Below are 23,842 nucleotides of genomic sequence, written 5' to 3'. Positions count from 1 at the left end.
AGTAACAACTCTAACCCATGACTCTATTGAACTGTTATACAGTAACAACTCTAACCCATGACTCTATTGAACTGTTATACAGTAACAACTCTAACCCCATGACTCTATTGAACTGTTATACAGTAACAACTCTAACCCATGACTCTATTGAACTGTTATACAGTAACAACTCTAACCCATGACTCTATTGAACTGTTATACAGTAACACCTCTAACCCCATGACTCTATTGAACTGTTATACAGTAACAACTCTAACCCATGACTCTATTGAACTGTTATACAGTAACAACTCTAACCCATGACTCTATTGAACTGTTATACAGTAACACCTCTAACCCCGTGACTCTATTGAACTGTTATACAGTAACAACTCTAACCCATGACTCTATTGAACTGTTATACAGTAACAACTCTAACCCATGACTCTATTGAACTCTTATACAGTAACAACTCTAACCCCATGACTCTATTGAACTCTTATACAGTAACAACTCTAACCCCATGACTCTATTGAACTGTTATACAGTAACAACTCTAACCCCATGACTCTATTGAACTGTTATACAGTAACAACTCTAACCCCATGACTCTATTGAACTGGTATACAGTAACAACTCTAACCCATGACTCTATTGAACTGTTATACAGTAACAACTCTAACACATGACTCTATTGAACTGTTATACAGTAACAACTCTAACCCCATGACTCTATTGAACTGTTATACAGTAACAACTCTAACCCCATGACTCTATTGAACTGTTATACAGTAACACCTCTAACCCCATGACTCTATTGAACTGTTATACAGTAACAACTCTAACCCCATGACTCTATTGAACTGTTATACAGTAACAACTCTAACCCCATGACTCTATTGAACTGTTATACAGTAACAACTCTAACCCCATGACTCTATTGAACTGTTATACAGTAACAACTCTAACCCCATGACTCTATTGAACTGTTATACAGTAACAACTCTAACCCCATGACTCTATTGAACTGTTATACAGTAACAACTCTAACCCCATGACTCTATTGAACTGTTATACAGTAACAACTCTAACCCATGACTCTATTGAACTGTTATACAGTAACAACTCTAACCCCATGACTCTATTGAACTGTTATACAGTAACAACTCTAACCCATGACTCTATTGAACTGTTATACAGTAACAACTCTAACCCCATGACTCTATTGAACTGTTATACAGTAACAACTCTAACCCCATGACGCTATTGAACTGTTATACAGTAACAACTCTAACCCCATGACTCTATTGAACTGTTATACAGTAACAACTCTAACCCATGACTCTATTGAACTGTTATACAGTAACAACTCTAACCCATGACTCTATTGAACTGTTATACAGTAACAACTCTAACCCCATGACTCTATTGAACTGGTATACAGTAACAGTTCAATAGAGGAGAAGAGGGAAGAGGAGAAGATGAGAGAGTAGTAGGAGAGGGGGAGGAGAAGAGAGAAGCGGAGGAAAAGATAGAAGAGGATGAGAAGAGAGGAGAGGAGGAGAAGAGAGAATAGGTAGAGAGGAGGAGGAGAGTGGAGATGAGAGAAAAGGAGGAGGATAAGAGAGAAGAGGAGAGAAGAGAGAGGTGGAGGAGGATAGGGGGAGGAGAAGAGGGAGGAGAAGAGATAAGAGGAGGAGAAGAGATAAGAGGAGAAGAGGGAGAAGAGGAGGAGAAGAGAGAAGCAGAGGAGAAGAGAGAAGCAGAGGAGAAGAGAGAAGCAGAGGAGAAGATTGAAGCAGAGGAGAAGAGAGAAGAGGAGGTGGAGAGAAGGGGACAGAAGAGAGAAGAGGAAGAGAGGAGGAGACGAAGAAGAGAAGAGAGGAGAAGAGAGAAGAGGAGGATAGGGGGAGGAGAAGGGAGAAGCGGAGGAGAGGAGGTGGAGGAGAAGGTGATAGAATATGAGGAGAGGAGGGGACAGAAGAGGAGGAGAGGAGACAAAGAGAGGAGGAGAAGAGAGAAGATGTGGAGAGGAGGAGGAGAAGAGGAGGAGAGACGAGGAGAAGAGAGGAGGAGGAGAATAGAGGAGAGGAGAGATGAGGAGGAGAGGAGCAGAAGAAGTGGAGGAGAGGGGGAGGAGAAGAGGAAAGAGAGGAGGAGAAGAGGTGGAGAAGAGAGAGGGGGAGTAGAAGAGGAGAAGAGGAGGGACAAGGAGAAGAGGAGGAGAGGGGGAGGAGAAGAGGGAAGAGAGGAGGAGAAGAGAGAGGGGGAGGAGGAGAGGAGAGACGAGGATAAGAGGAGATGGGGAGGAGAAGAGGGAAGAGAGAGGAGGAGGAGAGAGGGAGCAAGAAGAGAGAAGAGGAGGAGAAGAGAGGAGAGAAGGAGAAGAGAGAAGAGGAGTAGAAGAGAGGAGAGAAGGAGAAGAGGTGGAGAGGAGGAGAAGAGGGAAGAGAGGAGGGGAGGAGAAGAGGAGGAGAAGAGAGAAGAGGGGAGAAGAGGAGGAGAATGGAGTGGAGGAGGAGAGAAGAGGAGGAGAGAAGGAGGAGAAAGGAGAAGAGAGGAGGAGAAGAGGAGAGGGGGAGAGGAGGATGACAGAAGGAGTCCGTTTGGTTAATAAGCTGAAAGTGCTGCAAGCCTGTGTGTGTGAGAGAGGCACGGCCATATGCTGCTAATCAGGTTGAGCGTAGCGGAATGATCACATGACTGTCAAGACCACAGAAATGCCAAACACACACGCACACACGCACACACGAATTAAACTGGCATGGGGGTGTTTATGTTGACTCTGTGTGTGTGTGTGTGTGTGTGTGTGTGTGTGTGTGTGTGTGTGTGTGTGTGGTGTGTGTGTGTGTGTGTGTTCCAGGTGTTCCGGTGGAAGACAAGATTAATATGTTCATCAACAGTTTTGGCTCCATCCAGGAAACCAACATGGTGAGTTACTAATGCTAAAACCTCTGCATGCTAACAATGCTAACAACATTCCAACGTTATCAGCATTAGCCTGTATGCTATAAACAGTAGCCTGTATGCTATTAACATTAGTCTGTAAACCATCAACATTAGCCTGTATGCTACCACCATTAGCCTGTATGCTATAAACATTAGCCTGTATGCTATTAAAATTAGTCTGTAAACCATCAACATTAGCCTGTATGCTACCACCATTAGCCTGTATGCTACCACCATTAGCCTGTATGCTATAAACAGTAGCCTGTATGCTATTAACATTAGTCTGTAAACCATCAACATTAGCCTGTATGCTACCACCATTAGCCTGTATGCTACCACCATTAGCCTGTATGCTACCACCATTAGCCTGTATGCTACCACCATTAGCCTGTATGCTATAAACAGTAGCCTGTATGCAATTAACATTAGTCTGTAAACCATCAACATTAGCCTGTATGCTACCACCATTAGCCTGTATGCTATAAACAGTAGCCTGTATGCTATTTACATTAGTCTGTAAACCATCAACATTAGATTGTATGCTATCAGCATTAGCCTGTATGCTACCACCATTAGACTGTATGCTATCAGCATTAGCCTGTATGCTGCCCTAAGCTCTCTCCTGGCCCCTTACACTAAGTCTGAATGTGTCCTGCTAGGTGACCTAAACTGGGACATTAAACCACCTGACCAAGTCCTAAAGCAATGGGACTCCCTAAATCCTTCTCAGATTATTACCAATCCCACAAGGTACGACTCCAAACAGCCAGAAAAGGCTTCTCTCCTCGATCCTCAGAAATAATCCGGATAGGTATCAGCCTGTGTAACGGTTTTCCTCCTCCTCTTCATCCGAAGAGGAGGAGCAGGGATTGAACCAAGGCGCAGCGTTTTGAAATGACATGATATTTTATTAAACAAAAACAGACGAAGACGAAAACGAACTATACTTGATAACTAACAAAACAACAAACGATGTAGACAGACCTGAACGACGAACTTACATAATACACGAAGAACTCACGAACAGGAACAGACTACAAAAACCGAGACAGTCCCGTATGGTGCGACAAACACTGACACAGAAGACAACCACCCACAAACAAACAGTGTGAAAACACCTACCTTAATATGGCTCTCAATCAGAGGAAATGAAAACCACCTGCCTCTAATTGAGAGCCATATCAGGTCACCCTTAAACCAACATAGAAACAGAAAACATAGACTGCCCACCCAAACTCACGTCCTGACCAGCTAACACATACACAAACTAACAGAAAACAGGTCAGGAACGTGACAGCCTGGTGTTTTCTGTCAAGTCCTTAGTGATCATCGCCAAGCATATCTCTGACCTTTTTGACCTGTCTCTCCTCTCTGGGGAGGTTCCCATTGCTTGGAAGGCAGCCATGTTGCCTCCTTTATTTAAAGGGGGAGATCAAGCTGATCCTAACTGTTATAGGCCTATTTCTATTTTTGCCCTGTTTATCTAAAGTGTTGTAAAAACTTATCAATAATCAACTGACTGGCTGTCTTGACGTCTATAGTATTCTCTCTGGTATGTATCTGGTTTCCACTCAGGTTAATATATAATAATCAACTGACTGGCTGTCTTGACGTCTATAGTATTCTCTCTGGTATGTATCTGGTTTCCACTCAGGTTAATATATAATAATCAACTGACTGGCTGTCTTGACGTCTATAGTATTCTCTCTGGTATGTATCTGGTTTCCGCTCAGGTTAATATATAATAATCAACTGACTGGCTGTCTTGACGTCTATAGTATTCTCTCTGGTATGTATCTGGTTTCCGCTCAGGTTAATATATAATAATCAACTGACTGGCTGTCTTGACGTCTATAGTATTCTCTCTGGTATGTATCTGGTTTCCGCTCAGGTTAATATATAATAATCAACTGACTGGCTGTCTTGACGTCTATAGTATTCTCTCTGGTATGTATCTGGTTTCCGCTCAGGTTAATATATAATAATCAACTGACTGGCTGTCTTGACGTCTATAGTATTCTCTCTGGTATGTATCTGGTTTCCGCTCAGGTTAATATATAATAATCAACTGACTGGCTGTCTTGACGTCTATAGTATTCTCTCTGGTATGTATCTGGTTTCTGCTCAGGTTAATATATAATAATCAACTGACTGGCTGTCTTGACGTCTATAGTATTCTCTCTGGTATGTATCTGGTTTCTGCTCAGGTTAATATATAATAATCAACTGACTGGCTGTCTTGACGTCTATAGTATTCTCTCTGGTATGTATCTGGTTTCTGCTCAGGTTAATATATAATAATCAACTGACTGGCTGTCTTGACGTCTATAGTATTCTCTCTTGTATGTATCTGGTTTCTGCTCAGGTTAATATATAATAATCAACTGACTGGCTGTCTTGACGTCTATAGTATTCTCTCTGGTATGTATCTGGTTTCCGCTCAGGTTAATATATAATAATCAACTGACTGGCTGTCTTGACGTCTATAGTATTCTCTCTGGTATGTATCTGGTTTCCGCTCAGGTTAATATATAATAATCAACTGACTGGCTGTCTTGACGTCTATAGTATTCTCTCTGGTATGTATCTGGTTTCCACTCAGGTTAATATATAATAATCAACTGACTGGCTGTCTTGACGTCTATAGTATTCTCTCTGGTATGTATCTGGTTTCCACTCAGGTTAATATATAATAATCAACTGACTGGCTGTCTTGACGTCTATAGTATTCTCTCTGGTATGTATCTGGTTTCCACTCAGGTTAATATATAATAATCAACTGACTGGCTGTCTTGACGTCTATAGTATTCTCTCTGGTATGTATCTGGTTTCCACTCAGGTTAATATATAATAATCAACTGACTGGCTGTCTTGACGTCTATAGTATTCTCTCTGGTATGTATCTGGTTTCCGCTCAGGTTAATATATAATAATCAACTGACTGGCTGTCTTGACGTCTATAGTATTCTCTCTGGTATGTATCTGGTTTCCGCTCAGGTTAATATATAATAATCAACTGACTGGCTGTCTTGACGTCTATAGTATTCTCTCTGGTATGTATCTGGTTTCCGCTCAGGTTAATATATAATAATCAACTGACTGGCTGTCTTGACGTCTATAGTATTCTCTCTGGTATGTATCTGGTTTCCGCTCAGGTTAATATATAATAATCAACTGACTGGCTGTCTTGACGTCTATAGTATTCTCTCTGGTATGTATCTGGTTTCCGCTCAGGTTAATATATAATAATCAACTGACTGGCTGTCTTGACGTCTATAGTATTCTCTCTGGTATGTATCTGGTTTCCGCTCAGGTTAATATATAATAATCAACTGACTGGCTGTCTTGACGTCTATAGTATTCTCTCTGGTATGTATCTGGTTTCCGCTCAGGTTAATATATAATAATCAACTGACTGGCTGTCTTGACGTCTATAGTATTCTCTCTGGTATGTATCTGGTTTCTGCTCAGGTTAATATATAATAATCAACTGACTGGCTGTCTTGACGTCTATAGTATTCTCTCTGGTATGTATCTGGTTTCTGCTCAGGTTAATATATAATAATCAACTGACTGGCTGTCTTGACGTCTATAGTATTCTCTCTGGCATGTATCTGGTTTCTGCTCAGGTTAATATATAATAATCAACTGACTGGCTGTCTTGACGTCTATAGTATTCTCTCTGGTATGTATCTGGTTTCCGCTCAGGTTAATATATAATAATCAACTGACTGGCTGTCTTGACGTCTATAGTATTCTCTCTGGTATGTATCTGGTTTCCGCTCAGGTTAATATATAATAATCAACTGACTGGCTGTCTTGACGTCTATAGTATTCTCTCTGGTATGTATCTGGTTTCCACTCAGGTTAATATATAATAATCAACTGACTGGCTGTCTTGACGTCTATAGTATTCTCTCTGGTATGTATCTGGTTTCCACTCAGGTTAATATATAATAATCAACTGACTGGCTGTCTTGACGTCTATAGTATTCTCTCTGGTATGTATCTGGTTTCCACTCAGGTTAATATATAATAATCAACTGACTGGCTGTCTTGACGTCTATAGTATTCTCTCTGGTATGTATCTGGTTTCTGCTCAGGTTAATATATAATAATCAACTGACTGGCTGTCTTGACGTCTATAGTATTCTCTCTGGTATGTATCTGGTTTCCACTCAGGTTAATATATAATAATCAACTGACTGGCTGTCTTGACGTCTATAGTATTCTCTCTGGTATGTATCTGGTTTCTGCTCAGGTTATTATATAATAATCAACTGACTGGCTGTCTTGACGTCTATAGTATTCTCTCTGGTATGTATCTGGTTTCCACTCAGGTTAATATATAATAATCAACTGACTGGCTGTCTTGACGTCTATAGTATTCTCTCTGGTATGTATCTGGTTTCTGCTCAGGTTAATATATAATAATCAACTGACTGGCTGTCTTGACGTCTATAGTATTCTCTCTGGTATGTATCTGGTTTCCGCTCAGGTTAATATATAATAATCAACTGACTGGCTGTCTTGACGTCTATAGTATTCTCTCTGGTATGTATCTGGTTTCCATTTAGGTTATGGACGTGTCACTGCAACCTAAAAGGTCCTCTATGATGTCACACTTGCCCTTGATTCTAAGCAATGTTGTGGTGTTTTATTGACATGGCCAAAGCTATTGATACGGTAGACCATTCTATTCTTGTGGGCCGGCTAAGGAGTATTGGTGTCTCTGAGTGCTGCAGAGATGGTTGTCCTTCTGGAAGATTCTCCCATCTCCACAGAGGAACTCAGGAGCTCTGTCAGAGTGACCATCGGGTTCTTGGTCACCTCCCTGTACAAGGCCCTTCTACCCTGATTGCTCAGTTTAGCCCTGCGTCCAGCTCTAGGAAGAACCTTGGTGGTTCCAAACTTCTTCCATTTAAACAATGATGGAGGCCACTGTGTTCTTAAGGACCTTTAATGTTGCAGAAATGTTTTGGTACCCTTCCCCAGATCTGTGCATCGACACAGTCCTGTCTTGCAGCTCTATAGACATTTCCTTCGACCTCATGGCTTGGTTTTTGCTCTGACATGTACTGTCAACTGTGGGACCTTATATAGACAGGTGTGTGCCTTTCCAAATCATGTCCAATCAATTGAATTGACCACAGGTGGACTCCAATCAAGTTGTAGAAACATCTCAAGGATGATTAATGGAAACAGAATGCACCTGAACTCAATTTCTAGTCTCATAGCAAAATGGTCTGAATATTTCCTATATGTAAATAAGGTGTTTTTTTCCATATTTACTTTGTCATTACGGGGTATCACTCTGACAGAGCTCCTGAGTTCCTCTGTCCCTCACGACGCCAGGTCAGCGGAGTCAATCACCACCTTCCGGAGACACCTGAAACCCCACCTCTTTAAGGAATACCTAGGATAGGATAAAGTAATCCTTCTAACCCCCCCCCCCCTCCCCCTTAAAAGAGTTAGATGCACTATTGTAAAGTGGTTGTTCCACTGGATATCATAAGGTGAATGCACCAATTTGTAAGTCGCTCTGGATAAGAGCGTCTGCTAAATGACTTAAATGTAAATGTAAATGTATCATGTGTAGATTGATCTTTGTCATTACGGGGTATCATGTGTAGATTGATCTTTGTCATTACGGGGTATCATGTGTAGATTGATCTTTGTCATTATGGGGTAGGGTGTGTAGATTGATGATTTTATTATTTAATTCTACTCGTGCGTTGCTTTACCATGCAGTGATACAAATGGAATTACGCACACAGACCCCAACTAGCTTTTAGCTTTTAGCTAGTTGAAAAGCAAAGCACATGTGCGTCGAATAGGAAAACATGCAGGCTAGACATCCGTCAAAGCGTACATCAGATGGACATAGGGCATGGAGTTGGTGGATTGAGACAGATATCTCTAGCTTAAACAGAAAGATTTGGGTGGGGGGGATTTCATTATTATGCTAATTAGATTTCCATGGGGGAACGAATGTTGACTCTAGGGGTTTAATTGACTTTGTACTCACAAACGATTGATTGTTGCTAGGACTACCGTGTGAACATCTTCCTGCGTCAGCGGTGGAACGACCCGAGGCTGAAGCTCCCGGCCGACTTCAAAGGAGAAGCGCTGACGGTGGACCCCAAGATATTCCAGTGTCTGTGGAAACCAGACCTGTTCTTCGCCAACGAGAAACATGCCAACTTCCATGACGTCACGCAAGACAACATCCTGTTATTTATCTTCAGGAATGGAGACATTCTCATCAGCATGAGGTCTGTCTGTCTGTCTGTCTGTCTGTCTGTCTGTCTGTCTGTCTGTCTGTCTGTCTGTCTGTCTGTCTGTCTGTCTGTCTGTCTGTCTGTCTGTCTGTCTGTCTGTCTGTCTGTCTGTCTGTCTGTCTGTCTGTCTGTCTGTCTGTGTCCGTCTGCCCGTCTGCCCGTCTGTCTGTCTGTCTGTCTGTCTGCTAGTGATGGGCAGTTTGACTCTTTTAACTGACTGAGATCTTATCAACTCGTCCAGTCAAAATTTAGACTGATTTAGTTAATTTGATTCAGTAATGCCCAGAGCAGAACCCCCTACCGGCAAACGATGAACTAAAAACTCTTAGTCTTATGAGGGCTTATGTCATTTGTGACTGAGACTTGTGTGCTTCCAACATTATACATTTGTGATTGCTAGGCATACAAATACAATTATTTATTTATAGCTTTGAAACGAGGTCTAGATGCGGCCAGACTTGTTTATGAACGACTCTTGGTGGAATACTTGATTGTCACGAGGAAGATAAGCACAATATTGTTCGAACTGCAGTAGTCCCCCAAACGTTTCGAGTGTTGAGAAGAGACATACTTGATTGCTGCGAGGAAGATGAGCACAATATCATTCGAACTGCAGTAGTCCCCCAAACGTTTTGAGTTTGAGTGTTGAGCAGAGGCATGTGTTGGTTCTACAAAGCTGTGTCCATTGATAACATTCAATAATCAATGAATTGCACTAACTCTTACATTAGGTTATCAATTCAAAACATGTATTTTTCTTCTCCATGCAATTATCTATTTTTCTGCACGCACATGATAGACAGCTAGTGGTTCGAGCAATGAAGGACTAAAATGACTGAGTGACTTGGAAAAACGAATCATGACTCTCAAGTCAGTAAAAATAGTAATTTAAAAAGAATGAATAGTTCGCAAACTGCACATCACTACCGCCTGCCTGTCTGACTGTCTGCCTGCCTGCCTTTCTGCCTGTCTGTCTGACTGTCTGCCTGCCTGCCTGCCTGCCTGCCTGCCTGTCTGACTGTCTGCCTGCCTGCCTGCCTTTCTGTCTGTCTGTCAGGGTAGGTGCCTATGTGTGCCCAGTGATTGTCTGTTGTGTGTTCAGGTTGTCAGTGACTGTCTGTTGTGTGTTCAGGTTGTCAGTGACTGTCTGTTGTGTGTTCAGGTTGTCAGTGACTGTCTGTTGTGTGTTCAGGTTGTCAGTGACTGTCTGTTGTGTGTTCAGGTTGTCAGTGACTGTCTGTTGTGTGTTCAGGTTGTCAGTGACCCTGTCCTGCCCTCTGGACCTCACTCTGTTCCCCATGGACACACAGCTCTGCAAGATGCAACTGGAGAGCTGTACGTAGAACCTCTCTCTAACACACAGAGACACAATATTCATATACACTGAGTGTACAAAACATTAAGAACACCTGCTGTTTCCATGACATAGACTGACCAGGTGCATCCAGGTGAAAGCTATCATCCCTTATTGATGTCACTTGTTAAATCCACTTCTATCAGTGTAGATGAAGGGGAGGAGACAGGTTAATGAAGGATTTTTAAGCCTTGGGACAATTGAGACATGGATTGTGTATGTGTGCCATTCAGAGGGTGAATGGCCAAAACCAAATATTTAAGTGCCTTTGAACGGGGTGTGGTAGTAGGTACCAGACGCACCGGTTTGTGTCAAGAACTGCAAAGCTGCTGGGTTTTTCACGCTCAACAGTTTCCTGTGTGTATCAAGAATGGTCCACCACCCAAAGGACATTCTGCCAACTTGACACAACTGTGGGAAGCGTTGGAGTCAACATGGGCCACCATCCCTCGTGGAACACTTTCGACACTATGTAGAGTCCATGCCCTGACGAATTGAGGCTGTTCTGAGGGCAAAAGGGTGAAGGTGCAACTCAATATTAGGTAAGGCTTTCTTAATGTCTTGTACACTCAGTGTATACAGAGATCCACACTCTATATATATCACAGGAGGTTGGAGTCACCTTAATTGGGGAGAACGGGCTCTTGGTAATGACTGGAGCGGAATCAGTGGAATGGTATCAAATACATCAAACACATTGGTTTCCAGGGTTTCCAGGTGTTTTTATATAGTGTTGTTATTGTAGTTGGCTACACCACCAGTGATATATATTTATATAGTGTTGTTATTGTAGTTGGCTGCATCACCAGGGATATATATTTATATAGTGTTGTTATTGTAGTTGGCTGCACCACCAGGGATATATATTTATATAGTGTTGTTATTGTAGTTGGCTGCACCACCAGGGATATATATTTATATAGTGTTGTTATTGTAGTTGGCTGCACCACCAGGGATATATATTTATATAGTGTTGTTATTGTAGTTGGCTGCACCACCAGTGATATATATTTATATAGTGTTGTTATTGTAGTTGGCTGCACCACCAGGGATATATATTTATATAGTGTTGTTATTGTAGTTGGCTGCACCACCAGGGATATATATTTATATAGTGTTGTTATTGTAGTTGGCTGCACCACCAGGGATATATATTTATATAGTGTTGTTATTGTAGTTGGCTGCACCACCAGGGATATATATTTATATAGTGTTGTTATTGTAGTTGGCTGCACCACCAGGGATATATATTTATATAGTGTTGTTATTGTAGTTGTCTACACCACCAGTGATATATATTTATATAGTGTTGTTATTGTAGTTGGCTGCACCACCAGGGATATATATTTATATAGTGTTGTTATTGTAGTTGGCTGCACCACCAGGGATATATATTTATATAGTGTTGTTATTGTAGTTGTCTACACCACCAGTGATATATATTTATATAGTGTTGTTATTGTAGTTGGCTGCACCACCAGGGATATATATTTATATAGTGTTGTTATTGTAGTTGGCTGCACCACCAGTGATATATATTTATATAGTGTTGTTATTGTAGTTGGCTGCACCACCAGTGATATATATTTATATAGTGTTGTTATTGTAGTTGGCTGCACCACCAGGGATATATATTTATATAGTGTTGTTATTGTAGTTGGCTGCACCACCAGTGATATATATTTATATAGTGTTGTTATTGTAGTTGGCTGCACCACCAGGGATATATATTTATATAGTGTTGTTATTGTAGTTGGCTGCACCACCAGTGATATATATTTATATAGTGTTGTTATTGTAGTTGGCTGCACCACCAGTGATATATATTTATATAGTGTTGTTATTGTAGTTGGCTGCACCACCAGGGATATATATTTATATAGTGTTGTTATTGTAGTTGTCTACACCACCAGGGATATATATTTATATAGTGTTGTTATTGTAGTTGGCTGCACCACCAGTGATATATATTTATATAGTGTTGTTATTGTAGTTGGCTGCACCACCAGGGATATATATTTATATAGTGTTATTATTGTAGTTGGTTGCACCACCAGTGATATATATTTATATAGTGTTGTTATTGTAGTTGGCTGCACCACCAGGGATATATATTTATATAGTGTTGTTATTGTAGTTGGCTGCACCACCAGGGATATATATTTATATAGTGTTGTTATTGTAGTTGGCTGCACCACCAGGGATATATATTTATATAGTGTTGTTATTGTTGTTGGCTGCACCACCAGTGATATATATTTATATAGTGTTGTTATTGTAGTTGGCTGCACCACCAGTGATATATATTTATATAGTGTTGTTATTGTAGTTGGCTGCACCACCAGTGATATATATTTATATAGTGTTGTTATTGTAGTTGGCTGCACCACCAGTGATATATATTTATATAGTGTTGTTATTGTAGTTGGCTGCACCACCAGTGATATATATTTATATAGTGTTGTTATTGTAGTTGGCTGCACCACCAGGGATATATATTTATATAGTGTTGTTATTGTAGTTGGCTGCACCACCAGTGATATATATTTATATAGTGTTGTTATTGTAGTTGGCTGCACCACCAGTGATATATATTTATATAGTGTTGTTATTGTAGTTGGCTGCACCACCAGTGATATATATTTATATAGTGTTGTTATTGTAGTTGGCTGCACCACCAGGGATATATATTTATATAGTGTTGTTATTGTAGTTGTCTACACCACCAGGGATATATATTTATATAGTGTTGTTATTGTAGTTGGCTGCACCACCAGTGATATATATTTATATAGTGTTGTTATTGTAGTTGGCTGCACCACCAGGGATATATATTTATATAGTGTTGTTATTGTAGTTGTCTACACCACCAGTGATATATATTTATATAGTGTTGTTATTGTAGTTGGCTGCACCACCAGGGATATATATTTATATAGTGTTGTTATTGTAGTTGGCTGCACCACCAGGGATATATATTTATATAGTGTTGTTATTGTAGTTGGCTGCACCACCAGTGATATATATTTATATAGTGTTGTTATTGTAGTTGGCTGCACCACCAGGGATATATATTTATATAGTGTTGTTATTGTAGTTGGCTGCACCACCAGGGATATATATTTATATAGTGTTGTTATTGTAGTTGGCTGCACCACCAGGGATATATATTTATATAGTGTTGTTATTGTAGTTGGCTGCACCACCAGTGATATATATTTATATAGTGTTGTTATTGTAGTTGGCTGCACCACCAGTGATATATATTTATATAGTGTTGTTATTGTAGTTGGCTGCACCACCAGTGATATATATTTATATAGTGTTGTTATTGTAGTTGGCTGCACCACCAGTGATATATATTTATATAGTGTTGTTATTGTAGTTGTCTACACCACCAGTGATATATATTTATATAGTGTTGTTATTGTAGTTGGCTGCACCACCAGTGATATATATTTATATAGTGTTGTTATTGTAGTTGGCTGCACCACCAGGGATATATATTTATATAGTGTTGTTATTGTAGTTGGCTGCACCACCAGGGATATATATTTATATAGTGTTGTTATTGTAGTTGGCTGCACCACCAGGGATATATATTTATATAGTGTTGTTATTGTAGTTGTCTGCACCACCAGGGATATATATTTATATAGTGTTGTTATTGTAGTTGGCTGCACCACCAGTGATATATATTTATATAGTGTTGTTATTGTAGTTGTCTACACCACCAGTGATATATATTTATATAGTGTTGTTATTGTAGTTGGCTGCACCACCAGGGATATATATTTATATAGTGTTGTTATTGTAGTTGGCTGCACCACCAGTGATATATATTTATATAGTGTTGTTATTGTAGTTGGCTGCACCACCAGGGATATATATTTATATAGTGTTGTTATTGTAGTTGGCTGCACCACCAGTGATATATATTTATATAGTGTTGTTATTGTAGTTGGCTGCATCACCAGTGATATATATTTATATAGTGTTGTTATTGTAGTTGGCTGCACCACCAGGGATATATATTTATATAGTGTTGTTATTGTAGTTGGCTGCACCACCAGTGATATATATTTATATAGTGTGTTATTGTAGTTGGCTGCACCACCAGGGATATATATTTATATAGTGTTGTTATTGTAGTTGGCTGCACCACCAGTGATATATATTTATATAGTGTTGTTATTGTAGTTGTCTACACCACCAGGGATATATATTTATATAGTGTTGTTATTGTAGTTGGCTGCACCACCAGGGATATATATTTATATAGTGTTGTTATTGTAGTTGGCTGCACCACCAGGGATATATATTTATATAGTGTTGTTATTGTAGTTGGCTGCACCACCAGGGATATATATTTATATAGTGTTGTTATTGTAGTTGGCTGCACCACCAGTGATATATATTTATATAGTGTTGTTATTGTAGTTGGCTGCACCACCAGGGATATATATTTATATAGTGTTGTTATTGTAGTTGGCTGCACCACCAGGGATATATATTTATATAGTGTTGTTATTGTAGTTGGCTGCACCACCAGTGATATATATTTATATAGTGTTGTTATTGTAGTTGGCTGCACCACCAGTGATATATATTTATATAGTGTTGTTATTGTAGTTGGCTGCACCACCAGTGATATATATTTATATAGTGTTGTTATTGTAGTTGGCTGCACCACCAGTGATATATATTTATATAGTGTTGTTATTGTAGTTGGCTGCACCACCAGTGATATATATTTATATAGTGTTGTTATTGTAGTTGGCTGCACCACCAGTGATATATATTTATATAGTGTTGTTATTGTAGTTGGCTGCACCACCAGTGATATATATTTATATAGTGTTGTTATTGTAGTTGGCTGCACCACCAGGGATATATATTTATATAGTGTTGTTATTGTAGTTGGCTGCACCACCAGTGATATATATTTATATAGTGTTGTTATTGTAGTTGGCTGCACCACCAGTGATATATATTTATATAGTGTTGTTATTGTAGTTGGCTGCACCACCAGTGATATATATTTATATAGTGTTGTTATTGTAGTTGGCTGCACCACCAGTGATATATATTTATATAGTGTTGTTATTGTAGTTGGCTGCACCACCAGTGATATATATTTATATAGTGTTGTTATTGTAGTTGGCTGCACCACCAGGGATATATATTTATATAGTGTTGTTATTGTAGTTGGCTGCACCACCAGGGATATATATTTATATAGTGTTGTTATTGTTGTTGGCTGCACCACCAGGGATATATATTTATATAGTGTTGTTATTGTAGTTGGCTGCACCACCAGGGATATATATTTATATAGTGTTGTTATTGTAGTTGGCTGCACCACCAGGGATATATATTTATATAGTGTTGTTATTGTAGTTGGCTGCACCACCAGTGATATATATTTATATAGTGTTGTTATTGTAGTTGGCTGCACCACCAGTGATATATATTTATATAGTGTTGTTATTGTAGTTGGCTGCACCACCAGTGATATATATTTATATAGTGTTGTTATTGTAGTTGGCTGCACCACCAGGGATATATATTTATATAGTGTTGTTATTGTAGTTGGCTGCACCACCAGTGATATATATTTATATAGTGTTGTTATTGTTGTTGGCTGCACCACCAGGGATATATATTTATATAGTGTTGTTATTGTAGTTGGCTGCACCACCAGGGATATATATTTATATAGTGTTGTTATTGTAGTTGGCTGCACCACCAGGGATATATATTTATATAGTGTTGTTATTGTAGTTGGTTGCACCACCAGGGATATATATTTATATAGTGTTGTTATTGTAGTTGGCTGCACCACCAGGGATATATATTTATATAGTGTTGTTATTGTAGTTGGCTGCACCACCAGGGATATATATTTATATAGTGTTGTTATTGTAGTTGGCTGCACCACCAGTGATATATATTTATATAGTGTTGTTATTGTAGTTGGCTGCACCACCAGTGATATATATTTATATAGTGTTGTTATTGTAGTTGGCTACACCACCAGGGATATATATTTATATAGTGTTGTTATTGTAGTTGGCTGCACCACCAGGGATATATATTTATATAGTGTTGTTATTGTAGTTGGCTGCACCACCAGGGATATATATTTATATAGTGTTGTTATTGTAGTTGGCTGCACCACCAGGGATATATATATTTATATAGTGTTGTTATTGTAGTTGGCTACACCACCAGTGATATATATTTATATAGTGTTGTTATTGTAGTTGGCTGCACCACCAGTGATATATATTTATATAGTGTTGTTATTGTAGTTGGCTGCACCACCAGGGATATATATTTATATAGTGTTGTTATTGTAGTTGGCTGCACCACCAGGGATATATATTTATATAGTGTTGTTATTGTAGTTGGCTGCACCACCAGGGATATATATTTATATAGTGTTGTTATTGTAGTTGGCTGCACCACCAGGGATATATATTTATATAGTGTTGTTATTGTAGTTGGCTGCACCACCAGGGATATATATTTATATAGTGTTGTTATTGTAGTTGGCTGCACCACCAGGGATATATATTTATATAGTGTTGTTATTGTAGTTGGCTGCACCACCAGGGATATATATTTATATAGTGTTGTTATTGTTGTTGGCTGCACCACCAGTGATATATATTTATATAGTGTTGTTATTGTAGTTGGCTACACCACCAGTGATATATATTTATATAGTGTTGTTATTGTAGTTGGCTGCACCACCAGGGATATATATTTATATAGTGTTGTTATTGTAGTTGGCTGCACCACCAGTGATATATATTTATATAGTGTTGTTATTGTAGTTGGCTACACCACCAGTGATATATATTTATATAGTGTTGTTATTGTAGTTGGCTGCACCACCAGGGATATATATTTATATAGTGTTGTTATTGTAGTTGGCTGCACCACCAGGGATATATATTTATATAGTGTTGTTATTGTAGTTGGCTGCACCACCAGGGATATATATTTATATAGTGTTGTTATTGTAGTTGGCTGCACCACCAGGGATATATATTTATATAGTGTTGTTATTGTAGTTGGCTGCACCACCAGGGATATATATTTATATAGTGTTGTTATTGTAGTTGGCTGCACCACCAGGGATATATATTTATATAGTGTTGTTATTGTAGTTGGCTGCACCACCAGGGATATATATTTATATAGTGTTGTTATTGTAGTTGGCTGCACCACCAGTGATATATATTTATATAGTGTTGTTATTGTAGTTGTCTGCACCACCAGGGATATATATTTATATAGTGTTGTTATTGTAGTTGGCTGCACCACCAGGGATATATATTTATATAGTGTTGTTATTGTAGTTGGCTGCACCACCAGTGATATATATTTATATAGTGTTGTTATTGTAGTTGGCTGCACCACCAGTGATATATATATTTATATAGTGTTGTTATTGTAGTTGGCTACACCACCAGTGATATATATATTTATATAGTGTTGTTATTGTAGTTGGCTGCACCACCAGTGATATATATATTTATATAGTGTTGTTATTGTAGTTGGCTACACCACCAGTGATATATATATTTATATAGTGTTGTTATTGTAGTTGGCTGCACCACCAGGGATATATATTTATATAGTGTTGTTATTGTAGTTGGCTGCACCACCAGTGATATATATTTATATAGTGTTGTTATTGTAGTTGGCTGCACCACCAGTGATATATATTTATATAGTGTTGTTATTGTAGTTGGCTGCACCACCAGGGATATATATTTATATAGTGTTGTTATTGTAGTTGGCTGCACCACCAGGGATATATATTTATATAGTGTTGTTATTGTAGTTGGCTGCACCACCAGTGATATATATTTTTGGTTGGGAATCATTAATGGACAGCAATGTTCAAACCTTGTCTCTGATTTAAGTATTCAACCCCTTTGTTATTGCAAGCCTAAATCATTTTGGGAGTGGTGAGAGTAACCGATGTGAAATGGCTAGCTAGTTAGCAGTGGTGCGCGCTAATAGCGTTTCAATCGGTGACGTCACTCGCTCTGAGACCTTGAATAAGTTGTTCCCCTTGCTCTGCAAGGGCCGTGGCTTTTGTGGAGCGATGGGTAACGATGCTTCGTGGGTGTCAGTTGTCGATGTGTGCAGAGGGTCCCTGGTTCGAGCCCGGAGAGGGACGGAAGCTAAACTGTTACACTGAGTCTCCCTGCCTGATTGGCTGAAACATTCCATGGTCTCTCTTAGCAGGAGGTCACGCAGCACCAGGAGGAGAGACTCTTTCCTTAGGGAATTGAATATTGTTCCGTTATTGATGGATACATCGTTTGTCCAACCGGGAAAGGTGGGTCATTGTTCAGGGCATAATGTTCCCTACACAATGATACAAAACATGACATGTTCTCCTTGAAATACAGAGAAGTTATTCAGAGAATGCACAATATCATTTCAAATGTCTACAGCACACAATGATCACAGCATGCATCAGTGCACTTCTTGCCTCACAGCCTTATGTAATGATTTCTCCCAAACAGCAGGGTTTTTGGTGTCCTTTTAGAGCAGGGCGAGCCATTTGGCGGGCCCCTGCTGTTACGGTGCCATCCTGTCCTGGACAGAATGTTTGAAGTGGATGTTCTGCCGTTTAATGGCCCTCTGGAGCGTTATGTTGTGATCTGGAGTAGGTTGGGAAAGGGGGAGTGGCTGGGTTGTGTCATGTCTTTTCATCTCTACTGTTGTCATGCCGATGGGCGAGTAGATCTGTATTGGTATGGTCTTCCAACTGCAAGGCCTTTGGAATTGGCCTGGTCTTTCGTCAGCACCACATCCATACATTGGCATAAACATTTGTGTAATTGTCCCACTGAAAAATATGACTTTATCCCAGTAAGCGGTTTTCAGACGACTACGGTGGTTTGTCCTCTAACTTCTTACCTCGGCTCCTTTCATATTTCTGAAAACTCCCCTGATGACAAGCATACCCACAACTCCCCAGTCCCTGATGACAAGCATACCCATAACTCCCCAGTCCCTGATGACAAGCATACCCATAACTCCCCAGTCCCTGATGACAAGCATACCCATAACTCCCCAGTCCCTGATGACAAGCATACCCACAACTCCCCAGTCCCTGATGACAAGCATACCCATAACTCCCCAGTCCCTGATGACAAGCATACCCACAACTCCCCAGTCCCCGATGACAAGCATACCCATAACTCCCCAGTCCCTGATGACAAGCATACCCATAACTCCCCAGTCCCTGATGACAAGCATACCCATAACTCCCCAGTCCCTGATGACAAGCATACCCATAACTCCCCAGTCCCTGATGACAAGCATACCCATAACTCCCCAGTCCCTGATGACAAGCATACCCATAACTCCCCAGTCCCTGATGACAAGCATACCCATAACTCCCCAGTCCCTGATGACAAGCATACCCATAACTCCCCAGTCCCTGATGACAAGCATACCCATAACTCCCCAGTCCCTGATGACAAGCATACCCACAACTCCCCAGTCCCTGATGACAAGCATACCCACAACTCCCCAGTTCCTGATGACAAGCATACCCATAACTCCCCAGTCCCTGATGACAAGCATACCCATAACTCCCCAGTCCCTGATGACAAGCATACCCACAACTCGCCAGTCCCTGATGACAAGCATACCCATAACTCCCCAGTCCCTGATGACAAGCATACCCATAACTCCCCTGATGACAAGCATACCCACAACTCCCCAGTCTACGATGACAAGCATACCCATAACTCCCCAGTCTACGATGACAAGCATACCCATAACTCCCCAGTCTATGATGACAAGCATACCCATAACTCACCAGTCCCTGATGACAAGCATACCCATAACTCCCCAGTCCCCGATGACAAGCATACCCACAACTCCCCAGTCCCTGATGAGAAGCATACCCATAACTCCCCAGTCCCTGATGACAAGCATACCCATAACTCCCCAGTCCCTGATGACAAGCATACCCATAACTCCCCAGTCCCTGATGACAAGCATACCCATAACTCCCCAGTCTACGATGACAAGCATACCCATAACTCCCCAGTCTATGATGACAAGCATACCCATAACTCACCAGTCCCTGATGACAAGCATACCCATAACTCCCCAGTCCCCGATGACAAGCATACCCACAACTCCCCAGTCCCCGATGAGAAGCATACCCATAACTCCCCAGTCCCTGATGACAAGCATACCCATAACTCCCCAGTCCCTGATGACAAGCATACCCACAACTCCCCAGATTCTGATGACAAGCATACCCACAACTCCCCAGTCCCTGATGACAAGCATACCCATAACTCCCCAGTCCCTGATGACAAGCATACCCATAACTCCCCAGTCCCTGATGACAAGCATACCCATAACTCCCCAGTCCCTGATGACAAGCATACCCACAACTCCCCAGTCCCTGATGACAAGCATAGCCACATCTCCCCAGTCCCTGATGACAAGCATACCCATAACTCCCCAGTCCCCGATGACAAGTATACCAATAACTCCCCAGTCCCTGATGACAAGCATACCCATAACTCCCCAGTCCCTGATGACAAGCATACCCATAACTCCCCAGTCCCTGATGACAAGCATACCCACAACTCCCCAGTCCCTGATGACAAGCATACCCATAACTCCCCAGTCCCTGATGACAAGCATACCCATAACTCCCCAGTCCCTGATGACAAGCATACCCACAACTCCCCAGTCCCTGATGACAAGCATACCCACAACTCCCCAGTCCCTGATGACAAGCATACCCACAACTCCCCAGTCCCCGATGACAAGCATACCCATAACTCCCCAGTCCCTGATGACAAGCATACCCATAACTCCCCAGTCCCTGATGACAAGCATACCCATATCTCCCCAGTCCCTGATGACAAGCATACCCATAACTCCCCTGATGACAAGCATACCCATAACTCCCCAGTCCCTGATGACAAGCGTACCCACAACTCCCCAGTCCCTGATGACAAGCATACCCATAACTCCCCAGTCCCTGATGACAAGCATACCCATAACTCCCCAGTCCCTGATGACAAGCATACCCATAACTCCCCAGTCCCTGATGACAAGCATACCCATAACTCCCCAGTCCCTGATGACAAGCATACCCATAACTCCCCAGTCCCTGATGACAAGCATACCCATAACTCCCCAGTCCCTGATGACAAGCATACCCATAACTCCCCAGTCCCTGATGACAAGCATACCCATAACTCCCCAGTCCCTGATGACAAGCAAACCCACAACTCCCCAGTCCCTGATGACAAGCATACCCATAACTCCCCAGTCCCTGATGACAAGCATACCCATAACTCCCCAGTCCCTGATGACAAGCATACCCATAACTCCCCTGATGACAAGCATACCCATAACTCCCCAGTCCCTGATGACAAGCATACCCACAAATCCCCAGTCCCTGATGACAAGCATACCCACAACTCCCCAGTCCCTGATGACAAGCATACCCACAACTCCCCAGTCCCTGATGACAAGCATACCCATAACTCCCCTGATGACAAGCATACCCATAACTCCCCAGTCCCTGATGACAAGCATACCCATAACTCCCCAGTCCCTGATGACAAGCATACCCATAACTCCCCAGTCCCTGATGACAAGCATACCCACAACTCCCCAGTCCCTGATGACAAGCATACCCATAACTCCCCAGTCCCTGATGACAAGCATACCCATAACTCCCCAGTCCCTGATGACAAGCATACCCATAACTCCCCTGATGACAAGCATACCCGTAACTCCCCAGTCCCTGATGACAAGCATACCCACAACTCCCCAGTCCCTGATGACAAGCATACCCATAACTCCCCAGTCCCTGATGACAAGCATACCCACAACTCCCCAGTCCCTGATGACAAGCATACCCATAACTCCCCAGTCCCTGATGACAAGCATACCCATAACTCCCCAGTCCCTGATGACAAGCATACCCACAACTCCCCAGTCCCTGATGACAAGCATACCCATAACTCCCCAGTCCCTGATGACAAGCATACCCACAACTCCCCAGTCCCTGATGACAAGCATACCCATAACTCCCCAGTCCCTGATGACAAGCATACCCATAACTCCCCAGTCCCTGATGACAAGCATACCCATAACTCCCCTGATGACAAGCATACCCATAACTCCCCAGTCCCTGATGACAAGCATACCCACAACTCCCCAGTCCCTGATGACAAGCATACCCATAACTCCCCAGTCCCTGATGACAAGCATACCCATAACTCCCCAGTCCCTGATGACAAGCATACCCATAACTCCCCAGTCCCTGATGACAAGCATACCCATAACTCCCCAGTCTATGATGACAAGCATACCCATAACTCCCCAGTCCCTGATGACAAGCATACCCATAACTCCCCAGTCCCTGATGACAAGCATACCCATAACTCCCCAGTCCCTGATGACAAGCATACCCATAACTCCCCAGTCTACGATGACAAGCATACCCATAACTCCCCAGTCTATGATGACAAGCATACCCATAACTCCCCAGTCCCTGATGACAAGCATACCCATAACTCCCCAGTCCCCGATGACAAGCATACCCACAACTCCCCAGTCCCTGATGAGAAGCATACCCATAACTCCCCAGTCCCTGATGACAAGCATACCCATAACTCCCCAGTCCCTGATGACAAGCACACCCACAACTCCCCAGTCCCTGATGACAAGCATACCCACAACTCCCCAGTCCCTGATGACAAGCATACCCATAACTCCCCAGTCCCTGATGACAAGCATACCCATAACTCCCCAGTCCCTGATGACAAGCATACCCATAACTCCCCAGTCCCTGATGACAAGCATACCCACAACTCCCCAGTCCCTGATGACAAGCATAGCCACATCTCCCCAGTCCCTGATGACAAGCATACCCATAACTCCCCAGTCCCTGATGACAAGTATACCAATAACTCCCCAGTCCCTGATGACAAGCATACCCATAACTCCCCAGTCCCTGATGACAAGCATACCCATAACTCCCCAGTCCCTGATGACAAGCATACCCACAACTCCCCAGTCCCTGATGACAAGCATACCCATAACTCCCCAGTCCCTGATGACAAGCATACCCATAACTCCCCAGTCCCTGATGACAAGCATACCCACAACTCCCCAGTCCCTGATGACAAGCATACCCACAACTCCCCAGTCCCCGATGACAAGCATACCCATAACTCCCCAGTCCCTGATGACAAGC

The 23,842-nt window shown here is 41.7% G+C and overlaps 1 protein-coding gene across 5 annotated transcripts in view; it reads left to right on the top strand.

The window, feature by feature from the left end:
• LOC139579482 (glycine receptor subunit beta-like) overlaps positions 1 to 23,842 on the top strand; it is a 53,373-nt gene that overhangs the window by 10,809 nt on the left and 18,722 nt on the right. For all 5 annotated transcript variants that reach the window (XR_011675764.1, XR_011675765.1, XM_071408176.1 and 2 more), the window contains exons 4-6: positions 2,843 to 2,910; positions 8,977 to 9,203; positions 10,462 to 10,544. Coding sequence is in view for 3 of the 5 variants with exons in the window: in XM_071408176.1 (XP_071264277.1) it covers positions 2,843 to 2,910; positions 8,977 to 9,203; positions 10,462 to 10,544 (378 nt within the window). In the remaining 2 variants the exon portion in view is untranslated. The remainder of the gene's footprint in view (positions 1 to 2,842; positions 2,911 to 8,976; positions 9,204 to 10,461; positions 10,545 to 23,842) is intronic.

The sequence above is a fragment of the Salvelinus alpinus genome, chromosome 6 (genome assembly GCF_045679555.1).
Source record: "Salvelinus alpinus chromosome 6, SLU_Salpinus.1, whole genome shotgun sequence".
Taxonomy (NCBI): domain Eukaryota; kingdom Metazoa; phylum Chordata; class Actinopteri; order Salmoniformes; family Salmonidae; genus Salvelinus; species Salvelinus alpinus.
This window is presented reverse-complemented; position numbering and strand designations above follow the sequence as displayed.